At 53.9% G+C, this 23298-nt stretch overlaps 2 protein-coding genes across 2 annotated transcripts in view; one reads left to right on the forward strand and one right to left on the reverse strand.

The window, feature by feature from the left end:
* LOC110473149 (uncharacterized) overlaps window positions 1-9549 on the forward strand; it is a 30625-nt gene extending 21076 nt beyond the window's left edge. The window contains 8 exon segments of the mRNA XM_085564081.1: window positions 26-80; window positions 317-765; window positions 2061-2142; window positions 2329-3558; window positions 3561-3666; window positions 3781-3890; window positions 6207-6671; window positions 7122-9549. Of these exon segments, the coding sequence (XP_085420207.1) occupies window positions 26-80; window positions 317-765; window positions 2061-2142; window positions 2329-3558; window positions 3561-3666; window positions 3781-3890; window positions 6207-6671; window positions 7122-8215 (3591 nt within the window). The 3' untranslated portion in view covers window positions 8216-9549.
* A 61-nt stretch (window positions 9550-9610) lies between these two features.
* On the reverse strand, window positions 9611-13646 carry LOC110482554 (cytochrome P450 4F3). Its single transcript, XM_021551881.3, has 12 exons — window positions 13389-13646; window positions 12977-13121; window positions 12525-12578; window positions 12086-12213; window positions 11522-11652; window positions 11108-11375; window positions 10697-10763; window positions 10493-10622; window positions 10289-10422; window positions 10144-10208; window positions 9977-10059; window positions 9611-9877 (listed from the first exon to the last, which is right to left on the reverse strand). Exons 1-12 carry the CDS (start codon window positions 13572-13574, stop codon window positions 9697-9699), a joined length of 1572 nt encoding a protein of 523 aa, XP_021407556.3. The 5' UTR covers window positions 13575-13646; the 3' UTR covers window positions 9611-9696.
* Window positions 13647-23298: the final 9652 nt, after the last annotated feature.

Genomic DNA, 23298 nt, shown 5'->3' on the forward strand with positions numbered 1-23298 from the left:
GCGGATTCCCTGGTTATGGTTTTAGACCATTTATATCATAACCTTCAGGTTTGGACCTTGGTCCACGCTGTCTTCAGAAGGTGAGTGCTGATAGTTGGAATATCTGTAGCAGGTTCTTTGGATGTGATCCCATTCAAGCAGGCATTGCAACACAAGCACATTAGATCAGCTATTTCACTAAGCTTAATTAACAACAGAAACAAAAACTATATTTTTACCTCAGAGTTAATTTTAAAACAACCCTTATAGAAGCCCTTTTAATATTTTCGAGAAGCCAATGTTATAATATGTATCTGTAAGACTGCTCAGCGGTGAGTCCGCAGTTGCCGGGCAGAGCCGCAGCGCCCAGCGCTCCCCACTTGCATCTCACCTGCGCCGCCCGCTCGCATCCAGCGAGCCCCGGGAGCGGGATTTTGGCTGGGCGGGAGGGGCACGGGACGGACGGGTCTGCACTGGGGGCCCCCGAGCCCCCTGCCCATCGCCGGGGGCTCCGGGGGGTTTCTCGCCCTGCCCGAGAGCCGCTGCTGCTGCGGCCGTGGGGCAGAGGGGGAGCGAAAGGGGGGTCCGGGGCGGGAGCGGAGGAGGAGGAGCGGGAGGAAGGGCAGCGGCAGAGAGGAAGGGGAGGAGCAGGAGCAGGAGGAGCGGTTAGAGGAGCAGCAGGAGGGGAGCAGAGGAAGGAAGGAGCATTGCGGGGTGGCAGGGCGAGCCCGCGGAGCCCGCAGCTCGGCTGGCCCCGGCAGCATCGCATTGCCCTGCGTGCCGCAGGTGAGCGGGGAGGGGAGGCTCGGCCCGAGTCTGTGGCGGCAGCTGCGGGAGGGGATTCTTTTGGGGGGTTTGTTGGGGTTTGTTTGGTGAGGTTTGGACCCCGCCGATTCCGGAGTCATGTCCCAGATGTCGGTGATGTCCCAGATTTCGGTGTCGCAGGGAGGGGAATGTTTTAATTTCTCTGAGGAGGGGATGTTTTTGTCTGTTGCCGGAGTGCAGAGCTGAGCCGTAAATGGCCCCGGGGGGATTTGTCGGGGCCCACGTGGCGCTCGGGCCGGAGCGGCGGGCGGGCCATGGGTTTTGGGGATGGGCGGGAGGGGCGGGGGACGAAAGGCGGGAGCCCCGGCGTGGGGAGAGGGGCGATAGCAGAGCCGGGGGGGCTGCGGCAGGCTGGAGGGGTGGTGGAGGCGGGGGATGAGTGGGCGCGGGCGGGCGGAGCCTGAAAGTCTTGTCGGGGAGCGGGGGAAGGCGTGAGTGCGCGGAGTGGGGGGATGCTGGAGAAGGGGGCCCAGGGACAGCTGGGAGCCACGTTGGAATCAGGGGAGGATGAGCCCTGGGACTCCCAAAGCCCCTCAGCCCAAAACTCCCTCTGCATGGCTGAGCAGGACCCGGGACAGGCGGGAGATGCCCCGGACCCACAGAACCCCCCAGCAGCTGTGGGAAGAGGGACCATCATAAACCCAATGTAAGGACCCTGGAAACAGGGAACTCCTGGGAGAGGTTTTTGGGTTTCCTCCTTGATTTTTGGAGGATTTTCTGGCTACCAGACACTCGGTGGCTTCTAGGTATGCACTTGGCCAGTGGGATCTTCAAAGGCAATGCACTTATTATAAATTGAGGTGAATAATTTGATTCAGCCTTTTAAGATCAATTACTAATTTTATTAATTACAGCAAGCGATAACAAGCAAACAGCGCTGGGTGCAGTTGGGGTGTCCGTGCTCCGCCAAGGGCTGACACCCCTCCCTCTCTTTGGTCACTTTTTATACTTTTCTTGAGAGTTTCACATACATACCTCCCCTGCGTTGTACTGGGCTGGCAACAGCAGATTTCACAAGCTGGGTGATCGGTCTCTTCTGCTCCGGTTACCAGTTTCAGCCTGTCCTGCAAGATCTTTCTTACATATAAAGTCATTACTTTGTTTCATTATATTTGCTTGCAGTTACCAGCCTTGCCCAAGCCTGCAAGTTCCATGCCCCAACCCCTACATTTTATCTCTATCCTAATTTCAAACTTGATGAACAAACAAGTCAATGCAGTTTTTTACACACTCAGCTCTTGTTTTTAACCCTGAAGCAGGATTTCCGATTCCCAAGCCTTATCTGTAGAGAGGAGGAGGCTGTGTTGAAGCGGAATTTGCCCCAGGACCCCCAGGCAGGTGAGGAGGAAGGCAGTGCCCCTTTCCCCCTCTCTCCTGCTCCATCTCCCAGCCCAGCAGGGCCCCCGGCTGCAGGACAGCCCTGCTGCTGATGCTCTCCTGCTGGGGAGGCACTGGGGGGATCTCCTTGCCCTTCCCTCTGGCAGGGAGGCAAATCCCATCCTCACCTTGTCCTTCCTCCCCTAGCCAAGGAGCTGAGGATGCAGACCAGGAAGAAAAAATCCCTTCGGAAGAACTTCGTGGCTGAGGCCCTTTTGAGTGGCTCCTTGGTGCAGGAATCCAACGGGGAGGAAAAGCCCCGGAGATCCTGCAGGAGGAGGGGCTGCAAACCCATCCCAGGGTGCTCTGAGCAGGAAAGACCCACCCCGTGTGAGGAAGGCAGCCAGAGATCTGGCCAGGGCTCTGAGGTGGTGGTCCATGAGAAGCTTGATGATGGCACGAAGTCCCACAAGTGCTTGGAATGTGGGAAGAGTTTCCAAAAGCGCTCCCACCTGGTCTGCCACCAGAGGATCCACACTGGGGAACGGCCCTACAAGTGTGGGGAATGTGGGAAGAGCTTCAAGTTCAGCTCCCACTTGACAGACCACCAAAGCATCCACACCGGGGAACAGCCCTACGAGTGCGGGGAATGTGGGAGGAGGTTCCGCCTGAGACACCAGCTGGTCCAGCATCAGAGGACCCACACCGGGGAGAGGCCCTACGAGTGCGGGGAATGTGGAATGAGGTTCAGCGTCAGCTCCCAGCTGATCGTCCACCAGAGGACCCACACTGATGAACGGCCCTATGAGTGTGGGGAGTGTGGGAAGGGCTTCAGGAGGAGCTCCCACCTGCACCGCCACCAGATGATCCACACGGGGATACGACCCTATGTGTGTGGGGAATGTGAGAAGGGCTTCCGTGACAGCACTCTCCTGATCATCCACCAGGCAATGCACACTGGGGAAAGCCCCTACATGTGCTCAGAATGTGGGAAGAGCTTCATGGTGAACTCCATGCTGAAGGTCCACCAGAGGATCCACACCGGGGAGCAGCCCTACAAATGTGGGGAATGTGGGAAGGGCTTTAGGCAGAAAGGTAACCTTATAACACACCAGAGGATCCACACTGGGGAGAGGCCCTATGATTGTGAGGACTGTGGGAAGAGTTTCAGACACTACTCCAGCGTGATTGTTCACCAGAGGATCCACACTGGGGAGAGGCCCTACAAGTGCAGGAAATGTGGGAAAAGCTTTCACCAGAGAACCAGCCTGAGTGTCCACCAGAGGACCCACACTCGGGAGAGGCCCTATGAGTGTTGTGAGTGTGGGGAGAGGTTTCAGAGCAGATACCGTCTCCTCAAGCATCAGAGGATTCACACAGAGTAGAGGCCCTTCCACTGTCCCGATTGCAGGAAGGCCATTAAGAAAGACTCCACTCGGTCACCCATCAGTCGATCCACACTGGGGAGAGCCCCTAATAGTGTCCCAAGAGTGGGAAGAGCGTATCCCAGACCTTTACAGTAAAGCAGCAGGAAGAGAGGCTGGAGTAAGAGAAGCGCACCAAGTGCTCTGTGTGCGGGAGGACCTTTTGCGCTGCTCCAATTCCATCCCCCATTGGAAGACCCCCATGGGGTGATGCACAGTGGCCCTCGTTGGGCAGAGACTCAGTGCTGGTGCTGAGTGATTCACTGGCTGGTGGTCTCCACATGTTCCTGGCTCTGTTTGGGCACCTGGATGCAAGAGGAGATGAAGGGGACATGGCCTTGGACAGTGATATGGGGAGTCATGGACATGGAGGGAGATATGGGTGACATGGGCATGGGTGGAGGTGGACATTATGGTGTTTGTTTTGGATTGTCATTTGCTCCTAGTAACCAGTTTTATAACTGCTCCCCTATTTTGTATGGTTATAGCATATTTTATTGGCTATGGGTTTTTCCTATCTCTCCTATGTTGGTGTTTTTACCCTAGGTGTCCCTCTCCCCAAAGTCCTGCCCTTTTGTTCCCTGTCCCTGCTCCCATTGAGTGTCAGCCCCTTCCCGTGCCTGCCCCTTTCTCTAGAAACTTCCCTCTCCATTTTGTATCCTTGGAGGAGGCCCCAAGGATTGGTTTCAGTTGTTCTCCTCCCCTGCAATCCCCTCTTGGGTTAAACATTGTATTCCCGCCTTGTGTTCCTGCCCAGGTTTCTCGCAGCTGGTTAAAGACTGTGCCGCCCCTAAGGCCTCCCCTGGATGTCAGTGGTTGTGTGCCTTTGTTCAGGGTCTTTCTGTCCCTGACCCCCTGGGAATAAGCCCCTTTGGAAAACACACAGAGACCTCTCCCTGTTCCTTGTGCCCCCCTCGTCGCAGTCCCCCCGTGCCGTAGAGCATCTGTGCCCCACAGCCGCAGCCCAGGTTCAGCAGCTTTCTGGGGGCGGCCGCTCTCGCCGACGGCGTCGGGAGTGAACCGGGCTGAAGGAATCCGGCACCGCAGCAGCTGGGGAGGGGGAGAGCCATGAATGGGGATATGGTGGCGATCCGGGCGTGGATGGGGACGTCAGGGGACACGGACATGGGTGGGGACACGTGGGGGACAGGGACATGGGGGGGACATGTGGAGGATGGTGGGTTTGATGCAGTTGAGGGTTCTTGGGAGGGACGTGGAGTGCCGTGCCATGGAAAGTGAAATTCCAGATCATTTGGGAGCGTGCCATGGATCCAAGAGGGGAATTCCCAAGGCTCCCAGGGGCTGCTTCTGCCCTGCTTCCCAAGGGAGCTGTGGTGGGGCAGGTGGCAAGGTCCAGAAGCTGTGTGGTAGGCTACCAGAGCAGACAGCAGAGGTGGCTTTGCTGGACATTTTGCAGCCCATTCCCAGCTCAAAGCTGTGGGAAGAAGAAAAGGAAAGTGAGAATCCCTGAGAGAATCCCAGAACGACTGCGGGGAAAAGGTGTGGAAGCCCCTCCTGTGGTTCCCCTGATGGGGAGACCCCTAAATCTCCTAGATTCCAATTAATCCCAAAATATTAGAATGTTTCCACATAATTGAAGATTAAAAGCAGTGTCCTAAGCATCAAAACTTCTCAAAAGATGCAAAGCAATATTCCGTGTACCCTAAATCTGAATATGTAGGGACCCTGGCCATGGGCTGCAGTCCCAGGAGGGAGAGACACCTCTACCCCAGGGAAGGTGCAAATGAGACCACAGCACCGCAACCCACGGATTTTACTGAACATATATTTTAATTAAGATAGTATTGACCAGGAAATGTGAGGTAGAGAAATAGGAAAGAGGTCTCAAGGACATAAAGAGTTAGGAAAGATCTCTGGCTCGGACTCGGCAGCTGCCGGGGAGACTCGCAGAGCGTAGCGCCTTTTCCAATTCCTGCCACAGGACGCACTGACCAATTTCCTGTGAAACACTCCTCCAGTCTCCTTTGAAAATTTAAAAGTTTAATAAAGGACAATAGGAGACAACAACCATCGAGCAAAGATGTTATAGCCTTGCTGTTTCTTCACACATAGCCAAGAACTCCCCTGCTACTTTGGAAACCTTCTTGAGATACCATTTCCAATGCATCAGCCTGTTCTATATTCATAAACAATTATGCCGTATTAAAGGTATATTATAATTGTAAGTAAAGTTTATAAAATTCTAATAATTCTAATAATCATTGTAATATCTAATAAAAGTGAATTTTATTAAACTTACATTGGAAGTAAACTTTTCCTAAATCTAATTTACATATTCCAAGAACATTTTAGCTTATCTTCTCCTCAGGTCTGCTTTTTTAGGGCATGCAGATTCCTTGGTTATTCTTTTAGTCCATTTTTATCATAACCTTCATCATTGGGCCTTAGTTCATGCTGTCTTCAGAGGGTGAGTGCTGAGAGGTGCATACCTGTAGCAGGTGTGCTCATCCTGTGTTCCTTGGATGTGATCGCATCCAAGCGGGCATTGCAACACAAGCACACTAGATCAGCTATTTCACTAAGCTTACTTAACAACACAAACAAAAACTATATTTTTATAACAGAGTTACTTTAACACAACCATTATAGAAGCCCTTTTAATATTTTCGAGAAGCCAATGTTATAATATGTATCTGTAAGGCTGCTCAGCGGTGAGTCCGCAGTTCCCGGGCAGAGCCGCAGCGCCCAGCGCTCCCCACTTGCATCTCACCTGCGCCGCCCGCTCGCATCCAGCGAGCCCCGGGAGCGGGATTTTGGCTGGGCGGGAGGGGCACGGGACGGACGGGTCTGCACTGGGGGCCCCCGAGCCCCCTGCCCATCGCCGGGGGCTCCGGGGGGTTTCTCGCCCTGCCCGAGAGCCGCTGCTGCTGCGGCCGTGGGGCAGAGGGGGAGCGAAAGGGGGGTCCGGGGCGGGAGCGGAGGAGGAGGAGCGGGAGGAAGGGCAGCGGCAGAGAGGAAGGGGAGGAGCAGGAGCAGGAGGAGCGGGAAGAGGAGCAGCAGGAGGGGAGCAGAGGAAGGAAGGAGCATTGCGGGGTGGCAGGGCGAGCCCGCGGAGCCCGCAGCTCGGCTGGCCCCGGCAGCATCGCATTGCCCTGCGTGCCGCAGGTGAGCGGGGAGGGGAGGCTCGGCCCGAGTCTGTGGCGGCAGCTGCGGGAGGGGATTCTTTTGGGGGGTTTGTTTGGTGAGGTTTGGACCCCGCCGATTCCGGAGTCATGTCACTTCTAGGGATGGACTTGGCCAGTGGGACCTTCAAAGGCAATGCACTCAGTTCTTGTATTTCTCCCAAAGCAGTATTTCCCATTCCCAAGCCTTATCTGGAGAGAGGAGGAGGCTGTGATGAGCGGAAGCTGCCCCGGGAGCCCCAGACATCTGAGGAGGAAATCAGTGCCCCTTTCCCCCTCTCTCCTGCTCCATCTTCCAGCCCAGCAGGGCCCCCGGCTGCAGGACAGCCCTGCTGCCGATGGTCTCCTGCTGGGGAGGCACTGGGGGGATCTCCTTGCCCTTCCCTCTGGTAGGGAGGCAAATCCCATCCTCTCCTTGTCCTTCCTCCCCCAGGGAAGGAGCTGAGGATGGAGACCAGGGAGGACAAATCCGCACGGCAGAACTTCGTGGCTGAGGCCGTTTTGAGCGTCTCGAGAGTGCAGAAATCCAATGGGGAAGAAAAGCCCTGGGGATCCCAGAATATGAGGGGCTGGAAACCAAGCCCCGTGTGCTCTGAGGAGGAAAGACCCCCCCTGTGTGAGGAAGGCAGCCAGAGATCTGGCCAGGGCTCTGAGGTTGTGGTCCATGAGCAGCTTGATGATGGCAAGAAGCCCCACCAGTGCTTGGAATGTGGGAAGAGCTTCAGAGTCAGCTCCCACCTGATCCAGCATGAAAGGATCCACACTGGGGAACGGCCCTACAAGTGTGGGGAATGTGGGAGGAGGTTCCGCATCAGTTCCCACCTGATCGTCCACCAGAGGACCCACACTGGGGAGAGGCCCTACGAGTGTGGGGAATGTGGAATGAGCTTCTGCACCAGCTCCCAGCTGATCGTCCACCGGAGGATTCACACCGATGAGCGACCCTATGAGTGTGGGGAATGTGGGAAGAGCTTCAGGAGGAGCTCCTGCCTGCACCGCCACCAGATGATCCACACGGGGATACGACCCTATGTGTGTGGGGAATGTGGGAAGGGCTTCTGTGACAGCACTCGCTTGATCATCCACCAGGCAATGCACACTGGGGAAAGCCCCTATGTGTGCTCTGAATGTGGGAAGAGTTTCAGCCGGAGCACTTGCCTCATGGTCCACCAGAGGATCCACACTGGGGAGCGGCCCTACAAGTGTGGAGAATGTGGTAGAGGCTTCAGCCAGAACGCCTTCCTTGTTGACCACCGGAGGATCCACACTGGCGAGAGGCCCTACGAGTGCGGGGAGTGTGGGAAAAGCTTCAGGCAGAGAGCTAGCCTGAGTGCCCACCAGAGGATCCACACTGGGGAGAGGCCCTACAAGTGCGGGGAATGTTGGAAAAGCTTCAGCCAGAGATCCAGCCTGACTGCCCACCAGAGGACCCACACTGAGGAGAGGCCCTATGAATGTTGTGAGTGTGGGGAGAGGTTTCCAAGCAGATACCGTCTCTTCACACATCAGCTGATTCACACAGAGTAGAGGCTCTTCCACTCCCTCAGCTGTGGGAAGGGCATTAAGAAAGACTCCACTCAGTCACCCTTCAGTGGATCCACACTGGGGAAGAGTCCCTAACAATGTCCCACGAGTGGGAAGAGCGTATCCCAGAACTTTACATTGACCCAACAGCAAGGGAGGCAGCAGTAGTGCAGCTCTACAAGTGCTCTGTGTGCGGGAGAAACTGTGTGCGCTGCTCCAACTCCATCCCCCACTGGAGGACCCCCATGGGATGATGCACAGTGGCCCTCGTTGGGCAGAGACTCGATGATCTATGGTGCTGGTGATCCACTGGCTGGTGGTCACATCTTCCTGTCTCCCCTTGGACTCTTTGACTCTTCAGGGGAAAAATCTATTGGGATGCAAACTGATGTCAGGAATTCATTGGGGAAAGCACAGTTTTTTACTTTCAGCCCCAAAAGATCTTACCTTTTGCATCCAGTAATTTCTTCAGGTGGCATCACAGAATACTGGATGGTGTTAGATGTCTTTTCCAACTTAAATTAATCCATTATTCTAATTGTTTGTGGCCCATGGGCATCTTCCACAGCCAAATGGTGATGGACTGGGATGAAATATCAAGATTTTGGAGACAATGGAGTGGAAATTCCTCTACAAAAGATCCTTTCTGCTCACCCAAGGACATGGCTACGTGGCCAGCATGGACACATATATCCTTTTATTTTGGCTTTGATTTTCTTTCATTTTTCTTCATCCCTTCACCCAAACATTGGGGTAAAAATATAGACATTCAACTAAGACATGCATGGTGACACTGTGGGACATGGGTGGGGACATGGTGGATATGGGGATGGGAACATGGACAAGGACATGGGTGTGGACATGGCTGTGGATGGTGATATTGGGCATGGAGGGGGTCATAGATTTAGATGGTGACATGGGGTATATGGCCATGGATGAGGACATTGGGGACATGGCCATGGATGGTGACAAGTGGCGTAGGGGACAAGTCCATGGGTTGACATGCCCATGCCATGTGGTGTCCCATGACCAAGTGTTGCCCTGATTTTTACAAGTGTTTTCTTTTATAGTTCTTTTGAAAGTCTTAAACTTCTCATAAAACTTCTTTAGCCTTCTGATAATGGTTACGTATTTGAGAGTCAGAGTTCCCACACCATTTCATGTATAAATAGAATAGTTTACATATTTCTCTGTGGGTGGAGAGAAATGATTGGTCTTTGGATCACTGTGGTTGGAGAGGTGGTACTTCCATCCTCCAATCCATGGCCACCTTTGGAATTCTGTAAATACCAGATGTTTGAATAAAACTGGGTCTTTTTCTCTTTTGAACTTGCCAAGCTTCTGTGTACCATTTTTGTCCAATAGCCACAACCAAGGACAACACATCCCCACCACCCCTTCATGCTACCGTTTATTTCCTGCTCCTCCCCTGGCCATGACACCCGCCTCGCAGGATGTCCCCACATCCTGGTGACCTGTGTCCCTCAGGCCACTCCCAGCAGTGGCTCCAGCAGCAGCCAGAGCCCGTCCTCGGCACGCAGGATCAGCTCAGGCTTGCGGCGTGGGGGTGGCCTCGCCGTGTCCCTCCGCAGCACGAACCGGGACAGTGTCAATGCCACTACCACCTTCATCTCGGCCATGGCAAAGCTCTGCCCGATGCAGTTCCTGCCAGCACATCCCCACTGTCACTGTCACCCCATGGTGAACCCAGCCAGGGACGGGGGTGGCACCTGGGGACACTCCTGTCCCCGCTCCACCACATACCTGGGGCCAGCAGAGAAGGGGATGAAGGATGACGGGGACCGTCCCTTGCTGTTCTCCAGGCTGAACCTCAGAGGGTTGAACACCTGGGGTGACATCAACACAGTCACGCCGAGGGGACACAGCTGTCACCACCATGGTGACAAGGATACCTCATAGGGTGGCCCTACCTCAGGCTCGGGCCAGAGGTCTGGGTTGTGGTGGGTCCCATAGATGCTCATCAGGCAGATGACCCCTGGTGGGATGGGAATGGCTACTTGAGAGACAGCAGATGAGGTGGGTGGTGACATTGGAGACACCCTGGCCATGCCATACCCTTGGGGATGACACGGCCATCACGCAGGGGGATGTCCTCGGTGCAGCGCCGGGACACAGCAGTGACAGGAGGGTGCAGCCGCAAGCTCTCCTTGATGCACATGGTGGTGAAGGGCAGCTGGGACAGGTCCTCCCTGGGGACAAGTGGGAGTGGCACCGTGTCCCCAAGCCAAATGACCGAGGGTGGCCCTGGGGGCATCTCACCACTCGATGTCTGCAGTGTCCCGGCCAGCCAGGAGCTCCTGGACCTCCTGGCGGCATCGCTCCTGGTGCTCAGGGTGGCCGGCCAGGTTGTAGAAGAGCCATGCCAGGCCACTGGCTGTGGTGTCGTGGCCTATGGGGACATTGGGTGAATGAGGGGACACTGGAGTGGCTCCTGCCCAGTGGCACCTGGGAGCTCATGCCCACCCTCAAACATGAAGGTTTCAGCCTCAGCCGCAATGTCCTCATCTGACAGAGTGTTGCCATTCTCATCCTGCAGGGGTGAGATGAGCCATGGGCCACCTGGGGCCACCGGTCTACAGCCAGATCCCATCCATGGCCACCACCCTACAGGCACCACCATCCCACTGGCCACCATCTCTATGGTCAATGCTGCCCATGACCACCACTGTTCCCCTGTGGCCACCAGTCTATGCCCAGCCCCCCATGGCCACCAGCATCCTACTGGCCTCTATGGCCAACCCTTCCATGGCCACCACCATCCCCTTGACCACCATCCTTCCATGGTCACCACCCTGTGGTCACCATCATCTCCACATGGCCACGACCACCCTCTTGACCACTTCCATGGCCCCATGACCACCACCCCAGCCCCACCTTGCTAAGCAGCAGGAGGTCGATGAAGTCCATGCTGTGTCCCTGGTGGCCATCCAGCCGGGCCTGGTGGTCCAGGCAGGCGAGTGCGCGGCGCCGGCGCTGCACCACATCAGCAGTGAAGGCGTGGACGGTGGCACAGGCACGGGCAAAGCGCCGGCCGTCAGAGGAGAGGCTGTAGAGCCACCACGGGTGGAGAAGTGGCCGGAACTGGCGCCGGACCACCAACGAGCTCAGCTCCAGGATGGCCTGGATGTACTCGCTGGGCTGCCTGCGGAAACCAGGGACAGTGGGGGGACACTGTGGCCACCAGCATGGATGATAGCAGGGCCATTGGGGCCACCAGAATGGCCAACGGGGACAATGGTGGAGTCACTAGGGCCACCAGGATGGCCAACGGGGACGGGTGACACTCACTCCTGGCAGTGGCTCTCATGGCTGAAGATGCACTTCTGGAGCGTGTCCAGGGTGAGGAGGCTCAGGGGCTGCAGCACCTCCAACTCCACCGGCTCCCCGCCAGCTGCCGCTGCTGCTGCCCCCCACTTGGCCTGTGGGGACGGATGGGTTGGGGAGGGAACAGGGAGAGGGGATAAACTGGGGGGTAAGACAGGGGTAGGAGAGGGAGAAGAGTTGGGGTGGGGGTGTGGAACAGGGATGCGGTGATGAGTGAGGGGGTGGGGCTGGGGTTTGGGGACAGGTTTGGGTTTGGGGTATGGGACAGTACAGGATTTGGGTACAGGACGTGACTTTGAGTGCAGGACAGGACTCAGGATGCAGCAGTGGGTGTAGGACAGAATTTTGGGTGTGGGACTCAAGGTTTGGGCTGCAGGTCAGAGTTTGGGGTGCAGCACTCGTGATTTGGGGTGCAGGTCAGAGTTTGGGGTGCAGCACTCGTGATTTGGGGTGCAGGTCAGAGTTTGGGGTGCAGCACTCATGATTTGGGGTGCCGCTGGGGACTCGTGCGCATCTCGGATCTCTCACGAGCAGCACGCGGGTGCTCTGGTTGAAGATTCCCAGGTAATTCCGCAGCACGTCCCCGTGGAAGGCGGGCGTCAGGAGCCGCCGGTGCCGCGCCCAGCGCTCCCCGCCGCTCAGCAGCAGCCCCTCCCCTGGGGAGGGGACACCGGAGTCCGCCGAGGGCACGCAGGGGATTGTCCCTGTCCCCACCGCCCCTGTCCACTGTGACACATCCAGATCCATCTGGGGGGACACCCAGGGGTGCTGTCCCTGTCCCCCACCGCCCTGTCCCCAGTGACACACCCAGATCCATCCTGGGGACACCCAGGGGTGCTGTCCCTGTCCCCCACCACCCCTGTGACACATCCAGATCCTTCTGGGTTGCTGTCTCCAGGCCTGTGACACCCAACTCCATTAACGGGGCACCCTGGGGTGCTGTTCCCACCCTAGCCCCCCCACTCACCCAGCCAGGGCTTGAGGAAGCCGTAGAAAATTTTGTCCTTGGGGGCCACGAAAGCTGCAGGGTACAAGGATGGGGTGGGCAGGGATTCACTGGGATGGCATCAGGTCCCCTGGGTGGGGACACTGGCGGTGCCACCACCCTGTCTGCACCCATTAACTTCAGGTGGGGACCCTGGAGTGGGGACTCTCTCCTAGCACCCATGGCCACCAAAGGATGAGGGTTGGGGAACAACCAGGAGACTGGACATGGTGACACCTTTGGGTGGCCTAGGGGAACCCCATGGACAGGTTGGTGGCCATTATGGGATGGCATTTGGCCTGGCCATGGTGACACCTCTGGGGACCAGTGGGGTTGGGTTGGTGGCCACTGCCTGGGCACTGCCAGGTGTCTGTGCCAGGTGCAGTGACACCCATGGGTAGCCCTGGGGACCCATCTGATGTCCCATGTCCTACCTGAGGCACTGAGAAGTGGCCGGAGGGTGCTGGGGTGGAAGAGGCGCAGGACAGGCATCCAGGGAAGTCCCCACCAGAGGCAGCCATGACGGTACCGGGCCACCAAGGAATCCACCTGCTGTAAGCCTTCCTCTGTGCTCTGGCCCTGGGGACAACAGGGGACATGCGTGTCACTGGGGGCACAGACAGGCTTGGGGACATGTGTGTCCTCAGGACACTGCGAGCCTTGGGGACGTGTGCTGTCCCCACCGTCCCCTCACAGGTACCACCACCCGGTCCTCACCATCCCCCCAAGTGCCACCACCGCATTCCTTTGGTCCCCTCACAGGTGCTACCACCCAATTGCTCCTCTGCAGGTGCCTCCACCCCTGGTCCCCGCTGTCCCCGCAAGTGCCACCCGCTGTGCCCTCACCATGCCGGTGTGTCCCAGCAACCAACTGCGCCAGGGCGGGATGGGGAACTTGTTCAGCTGGCGACAAGTGGCCCGGAACCGGGTGACAGCCACCAGAGCATTCCAGAGCCACTGCAGCAGCAGGGCCACCACGAAGGTGCCCAGGGCCACCGCGCCCAGGGAACCTAGCGCCGTGGCCACCGCCATGGAACCGCTCCTGGGGACAGGCTGGGGACAGGGCAAGGGTCGGGCGTGGGCGGTGTCACCCGCGGGGTCACAGGGCGCCGCGCTGGCTGCCGCCGGATCCGCCTTTTGTCCCAGTGCGCGTTCTGGTGGCAGCGCCCTCTGACGCGTCCTGATGGCTTCCTGCGCTGACACGTCCTGGTGGCAGCGTCCCCACATGTGTGTCCTGGTGGCATCGTGTTCCCTTCTCCCTGTGTGTGTCCCTGTCCCCCCTTCCGTGCCCGCCTCTGTGTATCGCTGTCCCCCACCCGTGTGTCCCGACCCCTCTGCACGTGTCCCAGTCCACTGTCGTGTGTCCCTGTCCCCTCGGAGTGTCCCCGTCCCCACCTCTCCCGTGTGACCCTGTTCCCTTCCGAGTGTCCCTGTCCCTCTCCGTATGTCCCCTGCCCCCCACCCCCGGCGGGACCAAAGTCCCCGAGGTCCCGGCGCCGTGTCCTGCGGGATATTCCCGTGTCCCGCAGGGTGCCCCCGTGTCCCGTAGGATGTTCCCGTGGTTGTTCCTTGCACTGAGCATCTGCACCTGTCCTGGGACACCCCATGACACCCCACAGCACCCCACGACACTGTGACCTCTTGTTTTGTGTCTTTTCTCCTTGTTTTGGGTCCTCTCCCCCTCTTCCACATCCTTTCCCACTCTTTTGGGTCCTTTAACCCTGTTTTGGGCTCTTTCCCTTTCTTTTGGGTCTTTCCCCCCCTGTTTCAGGTCCTTTCCCCAGTTTTAGGTGCATTGTTCAGATTTTGGTCCTCTCTCTTAATTTTGGCCACCCTCCCCCTATCTTTGATGCATTTTCGGGTGTCTTCCCCCGCTCAACCTCATCTCCCCTGTGGGTCTCAGATTCAGTCAAAGAAAAAAACTGAGAGTTTCTAGCCAGGCAAAAACCCTGGGAAAGTGCTGGAAAGAATGTAAATAATTCTTTATCTCTCTTGTTTTTCACATTGTTTATAGTTAAGTTCTATCACTGTGCGTCAAGCACTCTGCACCAATGGTGGTGGGTTGTTTTCACTTCAGAACCAATGGATTTGATCCTTGCCAAGCTCTGTATAAACGAGTAGTGTATTTTGAATAAAGCAGAGTTTTTACACTCAGCAGCCTTCTAAGTCAGAGTCTTCTCATTCCTGTCCTGCCTCGACAGCGACAAGCACCCTTCCCCCCACATACCCCTGCCCCCTGCCCACCCCTGTCCCCCCAGGCGTCCCCACGGATGTCCCACATGCCATCTGGACTCCGTGACTGCCATCATAGACACCCTCGCCTCCTGTGACACTGGACCATGGGGCCACGCTGGCCCCCAGTGGCTCCATGGTGGCCCTCGGTCCCCTCTCTGCCAGCACTGAGATGGGACTGAGGTCTGGAGGATTTGGGTGACCCCTCCCCAGCCTCAACCCCCTGCTGATCCTCTTTTTGCTGCCACCATCGCTGAGGCTTCGGGGATATCTTTCCTGATGACAGCAATGGGACCATGCTGGAAAAAACAGCTGCTGGGACAACATGGAGAACTAAAATTGCACCTCACAGAGCCTCCTGTCGCCTGTCCCTGATGCTGTGGTCATCAGGGCCATGGATGGGGTGGTCCTGGGGGTGCAACGGGCCCAGCAGCCTCTCCTGCTGGCCAAACTGCTCCAGGGCTACTACAGGACCAGCTTGGAAATGGGGAGACCCCTCCAGTAGTTACAGCACGGGGATTTTGGGGTGCTGGTGCAGCCAGGATGGCTGGAGAAGGAGGAAACAAAAGGCTTTGGGCACGCTGTCACACACCTGGCAGCTCCTGAGGGATGTGAGGACACAGCAGGTAGACGTCATGGCTTGTCAGGTGTCACAGGAGTTAAATGACTGCTATGTGGGTATGGGCAGGGGATGTCACCCCCTAAATGGGGTTGTCACCACACAAATGGGGGTTGTCACCCCCAAACGGGGCTTGTCACCCCCTAAACAGGAGTTGTTACCACAAAAAGGGGGTTTGTCACCACACAAATGGGGGTTGTCACTGCACAAATGGGGTGGGGAAGGGGGGAGATGGGACCCCAGGCGAGTGGGGTGGGGTCAATCTGGTGGGTGGGCACTGAGACATGAAGGCAGGGACAGGTGGCTTGGTATGGTGGGACACCTTTGGGTCCCACACCATGTCCTCTGGATGGCCACCACTGTGCTGCCTGGGTGGACACCATGGTTTTCCCTTGATGACTGCCACCGTGTCCTCTGTATGGACTCAACTCTGTCCCCTGGATGACCAGAACTCCCTCCCCTGGGTGGTGGTCCCTGGGTTGCAGTCCCGAGGTGGCCACCACCATGTCCCCATGGCCAACACTCTTGTGTCCCTTGGACACTGGCCACCTAATGTTCCAGACAAAGGACACCCTGAGTAGCCCCTTCCCATCTCATCAAGTGACTCTCAGGAGGACCCTCCCACATCCAGGCTGAGGGTCCCTCAGGTGTCCCCACATGTCCCCAAAGACCCATCAAGCCCCTTGTCTCCAAACGGACTCTGCCATGTCCCCAAGGACCCATTGAGCCCCTTGTCCCCACGTGGACTCTGACGTCTCCCTAAGGGCTCCGGGGATACGTGGAGCCTCTTGCCCCACTGCATGTGTGGGGCTGGTCCCTACTGGGGCACCCTGCAATTGCTGTGGCTCCTGCTGGGCTCCATGTTCCTGCACCACACCCCGGAGCCAGTGAGGCCATGCTGGAGCTTCCGCACCTGTGCCCATGCCATGAGGGACATACAGAGCTTCCACCAGGACACCCACAGCTGGGGTGACATTGGCTGCAGGTCACTGTCACCCTCTGAGGGAGCTGGCACCCCCCAAGGGAGATGTCACTGTGCCCTGTCACCATCTGAAGGTCCTGCTGCCCTCCAAGGTCCCCATCCCTGTCCCCTTGTAGTCCCCACTACTGTCCCTCCACTGTCCCTATCACTGTCCCACAATGGTCCCTGTCACTCTCTGTGGTCTCTTTTGCCCCCCCATCCCTTTGCAGTCCTTACCACTGTCCCCCCCATGGTTGCCACCACTGGGTCCCCACTGCTGTGTCCTTGTAGCTTCATGGTGGGCTCGGTTGGGTACCTGTGCGAGAACCAGGGGTGGCCCTGGGTCAGTGCCCACACCGAGGACTGCAGTACCAAGGGCTTCAGCGCTGGTATAATCTGGGACTTCTCGTCCACCCTGCTGGACCCCGACACCCTGGCCCTGGTGCAGGATGAACTCCAGCCCTGCGCTGTCCACTCTGGCTGTGCCCAGCCAGACTTCACCCTGTGTGGCCACCTCCAGTTCAGCCATGCCAACTGCCCTGGCAATGCCCTGGCAATGCCCTCTTCCAGGAGATCCGGAGCTGGCCCAGCTCCCTGGGGACACCAGTGTCCCCAGGGCTTGGGGTGGGTGTCCCAGTGGGGTTGGTGGGAAAGGGTTTGGGGTGATGATGCTGGGACTGACTGAGGCCTGTGCCATGTCCCATATCCTGTGCCCCATGTCCCGTGCCATGCTTCACAGTCATGTCCCATGTCCCTGTGCTCTCCAGACATGTCCCATGTCCTGTGTCTCGTGCCATGCTCCAGGGTCATGTTCCAACCCGTGGCATGCCCTGTGCCATGTCCCATGCCACACTTCACACCATGCCCCATGCCATGCCCCAGGCCCCACACCAAGCTGTGAATGGCTGCCTTGTTCTGTCACTGTCACCATCTCCGTCATCGCTGTCCCCACCACTGCTTCCTTCTTGCTGCTGCACCGGCCAATCCCCGGGTTAAACCCCTCAGCCTCCTCCAGGATGGGTGTGGCATTGCCCGGCCCTGGTCCCCACTGGTGGCTGCCCTGTGTCCCCCAGGATGGGGGGTGACACTGGCACACATCTGCACACACCTGGTTCCGGGGCTGGCAGTGGGGCTGGCACCCATCTGGGACCGGGGTGGGGACTGTCCCAGATCAGTGCTTGGCATCATGGCACCAGGAATGAGGCTGGGAACCAGGACTGGGGCTGGGGAGGGGGCTGGACACTGAGGCTGGGCACTGGCCACCGGTACTGGGCATTTTGTGGCAAGCACATTTCTTTCTCTCCCAAGATTTTTTCATAGAGCAGCACAGAGGAAAGAAAGAGAAAACAATTTCTATTTCTGCTCCTTGTTTTTCACATGTGGAATGTGTTTGGAGAATTGTTTAGCTGGGGGTGATTGCTTGGTTGGATTCTGGTGAGGATTGTTTGGGCCTGGTGGCCAATCAGATCCACCTGTGTCTGGGCTCTCGAGAACAGGGTCACGGGCTAGTGGTTAATTAGATTTGGTAGTTAGAGAAAGTAGTTTTAGTAATTTCCTATATGTAGTAGTATATTAATATAGCATAGTTGTAATAAAGAAACCATTCAGCCTTCTGAACTAGAGTCAGACATCATCATCTCACCGGGTTCACCTGCATTTTGCAATAGGCATTGACACTGGGCACTGGATGGTTGGACTGGACAGCGAGGAGGGGCCCTGAGGCTGGACACTGGCACTGGACATCAGCACCAGGCACTGGGGCTGGACACTGGGACTGAGCACCGGCACTGGGCACTGAACCAGGAGCAGAATAAACCCTCTGCCCCTTCTCCTTTGCCCCCCTGAGCCCCCCTTTGCCTACCCAACAGATCTGGCACCTTTGGAGGATGTTTCCCAGGGAAAGAGGGGTGCTCTGGGGGTGCTGGCTCTGGTCCCTCCCAGACCCAGATGGGAGGACCTGCTGGGGGGCTGCGAGAAGCCTAAAAAGAGAGTCCCCCCCAAGCTCCCAGTCCATCAATCTTAATGTTGGCACCCCCTACCCCCAATCCCACCCCCTCCAAGGGTGCTGGCCCGGGGGTGACACGGGACTGTCCTTGTCCCCTCCTCCAGAGGCTGTTGTGGAAGAAGATCCTCTGGGAGAGGAAAAGTTGCAGGAGCACCAAAGTTCACAGAATCACAGAATCAGCTGGGTTGGAAAAGACCTTTGAGATCACCAAGTCCAACCCATGACCTGACACCACCTTATCAAGTAAACCCTGGCACTGAGTGCCACATCCAGTCTTTTTGCATACACCTCCTGGTGCCGTGACTCTACCACCTCCCTGGACAGCCCCTTCCAATGCCCAGTCACACTTTCAGTAAAGAATTTTTTCCTAATGTCCAGCTTCAACTTCCCCTGGCACAGCTTAAGACTGTGTCCTCTCCTGTCAGTGGTTGCCTGGGAGAAGAGACCAGCGCCCATCTGATTACAACCCCCTTCCAGGTGGAAGGAGGGGTGGGTGGCTGCTGGGGGGTTCCAGGGACATTCCTGTCCCCACAGGGTCCCCACTGGAGCAGTTTTGGGGGAGTTCTGCTGATGCTGTTGCATCCTTTGACAACTGGTTGCAAAAAAAACCCCAAAAAACAACAACAACAACAAAAAAAAACCAACAAAAAAACCCCCATGCAAACATAAATTACGCAAAAATTCTAACCTGCATCTAACATGTTATATTTCATCCACAAAAAATTATAAACTTTAAATTTTATTATAATACAAAAAGTATAAAAGTAATTAATAACATAAAACCCAATTAACAAAAACATAGTATAAATGGTAGTACCATTCAAAATTTCATACAAAGTATAAAACCACAAAAAATTTAATTAACCTATCCCAAAAATAGAATTAAAAACAAAACAAAAAATACCTTAAATTTAAAAAAAGAAAAATAATTAAAAGAAACAAAAAACCCCACCAAAATTTCAGTTATAAAAGTAAATCAAATATGGTACTTGTAAGCCTTAAGATACAATGCACAGAGCTCCATTATTCAGCTTAAAAATTCCTAATATCTCACTAGATATCCTTTTATGTAGCTTAAGGAGTTATTCTAGCTAAGCATTAATGCACTGACCATTGTTCTATTTGTCCTTTCTTTCTATTTCTTGTATAATTTTTCTGCTGACAAATCTTATGGCTACTGCTTAGCTCTAATCGCAGTTCTGCAGTCTCTGAGGCCTGCCTTTTGCAGCTTTCCCAAAAACCTCTGGTTTTAAGGATTCCCCACAAGAAACTGTTGTAAAATAGTTAATAATTGTTAAGCATACACTGTTAAAAACTTTGGTTATTATATAGTAAAAGGGGTTAAAAGGGTGGTTATAAGAAATACGGTACTCAATGTACCGTATTACACCTACGTAAAGAGCACCACCCCTGTGAAAAAACGCCATTCACTTTAAAATTAAAATTTTAGAAGCTTAATAGTAATAAAATAGTAATGAAACCTAGGACAATAAGAATTTGGACAATCAAAGTTAGGACAATAAAAGACAATAAAAGCAAAGAATTACAGATGTCCGGATGCTCTTGGGCACTAAGCCACAAAAGCACACCTTGCTAACAAAGGATTAACCCTTAAAAGCAATAGCCTGTTGCATGTTCTTGTATCTCATACATGACTCAAACATTCCTTTCAAATTAACGCAGCTTCTGTTGAATTTCTACTTCTCCCCTCGTCTTGTAAATAAATTTTCTTGGTTCCTCCAAGTCTGAGTGTTCCCGATAAGGAGGCAATAATTATTTTATTGAAATCTTGGTGTCTTGTTGCTGTTATCTCTATCCAGCTAGGATAATGCAAAGAATTTCTTGATTATCTTTTCCATTCCTTGAGCCAGTTACAAAAAGTATCTCACATCACATAGCTTCTATTTTAATATAATGTTGTAGCCTAAAAACTATATATTTACCACACTACTTAAAAGGATTAATACAGCACTGCAAAAATATGAATACAACATAACTGTCCAACATAACACGTATAGTATTCATTTTAATATTTGTGAAAAGGCAATGACATAATATGCATCTATAACACCCCCGGGGCGAAACGATCCAGTTAGCACAACTTTTCTGTGCATATTCAACCCCTGGCCCCGCCTGTCCTCGCCTCTCATGCTAAACAGGTCCACACCCTTCTGGGCACGCATGGTTTGCCGTGGTGGTCCTGCGGGGGTCTCCGGTGGTCTCTTGAGGCTGAAGATCGTGGTCTTCCTCATGGTCGAATTTTTGAGCTCTTCCTCTCTGCACCTGCGCTTTTGGTCTTTTGGTGATATCATCTCTGTCAGTCTTGATAGGCTTAGGGACAGGGAAACTTTTTAACTGGGTGCTTTGCATTTTTGGTTCTTTCTGGTATTGTTCTTTATACACAAAGCTTCAGAAATTTGCATTTTCCTATGCCTTTTGTACCCTGGCAGAGGTTTCTTAAGTAAAAGGTTAAAATTCAACACACAAATCTACAAGCTAGAATATAAATGCTTAATTCATTTTGTTAAGTGAACTCCAAGAATCTCCGTTTCACCTCTCCCTCAGCCAAATCTGCAACCACAATAGAAGAGAGCGTTCCCCTGGGAGTTCTCTGCTTTTAACCCCTTGTGTTCTCAGAGGCGTGTCCAGTGCCTTCAGTGGTCACTCCAAATGTCAATACCCAAACCTGACCGCTGACGGGTTCGACCCTAATTTACTGAGAAAAATTCACAAACGGGAGACTCCCGGGATGTCCCAGCGTTCTGGAGGAGCTTGGAGACCTCTGGGATGTCATTGTGAAAAATGCAGATTTTATGATTGGCTTTTCGCAAATATTACAACAAATATTATATGTGTAATGTTAGAAAGTTGTGCTGTATTAATTCTCTTAAATAGTGTGTTAAATATAGTTTTAGGTTCCAACATAATGTTAAAATAGAGACTATGTATGTGGGGGAAGTTTTTATTTTTAGGAATGAGATACTTGCTTTGAGGAATACCTAAATCTTCCAAAGGAGAGGAATTTATGGCTTCTTATCAGAAGAAATTAATTTCTTCGGGCCTTGCTCAGACTCAAAGACGCCAGGGGATTAAAGGAAATGGTTGACATACAACATACAGAGTTTCTTGTTTAGAATAGAATGTATGCATAAACATGAAGGATATATGAATATGCAACAACTGTATTTGGTTTAAGGGTGATTCCTTTGTTCACAAGTCATGCTTTTAGTGACTTAGTATCCAAGAGCATCCGGTCGTCAGTAATTCTTTGCTTTTTATCGTCTTGTAATTGTCCTAACTCTAAACTTTATTACCCTAATTGTATTATTATTTTTATAACCATTTTATTATTATTAAACTTTTAAAATTTTAAAAATCAAGTGACTGGAATTTTTCACCTCACCACTCAGTGAGTGCCTGTGCCAAATGGGCTCCTTAGCATGAGTCCTGGTTTGACACTGGTGTCATGCTAGTGCTCTCAAGAAAATGTACTTTCTCTAAATGAGTGCTGTGAGATGTGATTAGGAACAGAGCAGAGCAGGCTTGAGCTTAAAATAAAAGGAGAAAAAACTTTAATATTTTACTACTACAATAAAAGGAACACATAGAATTTAGGATGAAAACTTATTAAAACATTCTTCTTCTCCCTAATTAATTTCTACTAAAACACAGTGAGACCCAACCCTGGAATATTGATTATCACCCTTTAGATAATCAATTCTTAGTTTATCAAGAGAGAGAGGAGTCTCTCCTGTACTATAGACCCCTAGGAAACACAATTGTAGCTTCTTGTGTTTCCATGTCACAGCTGCCCAGAGGAAATCTGCATTGTGACACCCTTCTTTTCTATTTCACAGTGCTCTTCCCACTGTGCATGGACTGAAACTGCTCACAGGGCTCCTTTAAGGACGCTTTGCTAAGGACTAAAAAGAACAACAGTTTTTTATCTTGGGACAGCAGTCCTCCCTATTTTCTCTTCCCCTGAGGCCAAGGATTGTGAGAACAGAGATCATTTTCTTTGAAGACAGAGGGTACTACCACACCTTCTTCAATTTCCCCCCTGTTTAATCCATTCTTGCACTCTCTTGGCTCAAGTCATTGTATCTCTCTAAAAATTTGTTCTGTAACACAGAGACGGTGTTCTCCTGTAACACAGTCCCTGTGTCACAAGAGAAAATTAGTTCCGTTTATGGCTATACAAGAAAAATGTAGCTAAAGTCACTCTATTATTTCTTTCTCCCTAGGATTCTTTCCCCATCTTCTTTTGACATCTCAGGTCTGAGGCCGTCTCTAATTTAACTCAAGGAGGAGCAGAGTTTTGTAAAGCTTTCTTTTCCCAGGAAAGGGTTAAAAGTCTCGGGCTCCCAGGCCGGCTGAGATCTCCGAGCAGGCTGCCGAGCTCCTGCAGCTGGGCACCTTCCTCCCCCCAGCTCTGTGCTCTCTGCAGGTACTAGCGGCACGTAATATCAAATTTCCAGGTGGGACGGGCTCTCTCTTTCCCTCTCTCTAAGAGGGCTGCCGGGGACATCTCAGCGTTTCTCCACCCTTCTGTCTTACAGGGAGGCTGCCTGGTTCCATTCCCCTCACCCCTTCTCTCTCTGCAGCTCCAAGGCAGCACGTCTTCCCCTCCCCACCCAGCCCTGCTGGAACAAAACAAAAGTTCCTCTGAGAGTTCTTTACTTTTAACCCCTTGTGTTCTCAGAAGCGTGTCCAATGCCTTCAGTGGTCACTCCAAATGTCAATATCCAAACCTGACCGCTGACGGGTTCGACCCTAATTTACCGAGAAAAATTCACATCCTTGTCACACCACGACAGACAGCCCCGGAATGTCACCGCCTGTGACCTTGCAGCTTTTTGGCAGCACGGAGACCTCTGGGATGACCCCGTGGGATGGGAGGCCAGGTCATCCCCCTGGGGCAGGGGACCGGCTTTCCTTC

Source organism: Lonchura striata, chromosome 32 (assembly GCF_050655825.1).
Source record: "Lonchura striata isolate lonStrDom1 chromosome 32, ASM5065582v1, whole genome shotgun sequence".
NCBI classification, from domain to species: domain Eukaryota; kingdom Metazoa; phylum Chordata; class Aves; order Passeriformes; family Estrildidae; genus Lonchura; species Lonchura striata.

Excerpts from the sequence above, each read along its gene's own strand:
- LOC110482554 (XM_021551881.3), bottom strand. The coding sequence starts at position 13,574 with ATGGCGGTGGCCACGGCGCTAGGTTCCCTGGGCGCGGTGGCCCTGGGC. Across the intron at positions 12,214-12,524 it reads CTTCCTCAAGCCCTGGCTGG|GGGAGGGGCTGCTGCTGAGC; the intron begins GTGAGTGGGGGG and ends TCCCCTCCCCAG. Across the intron at positions 10,623-10,696 it reads TGAAACCTTCATGTTTGAGG|GCCACGACACCACAGCCAGT; the intron begins GTGGGCATGAGC and ends ATGTCCCCATAG.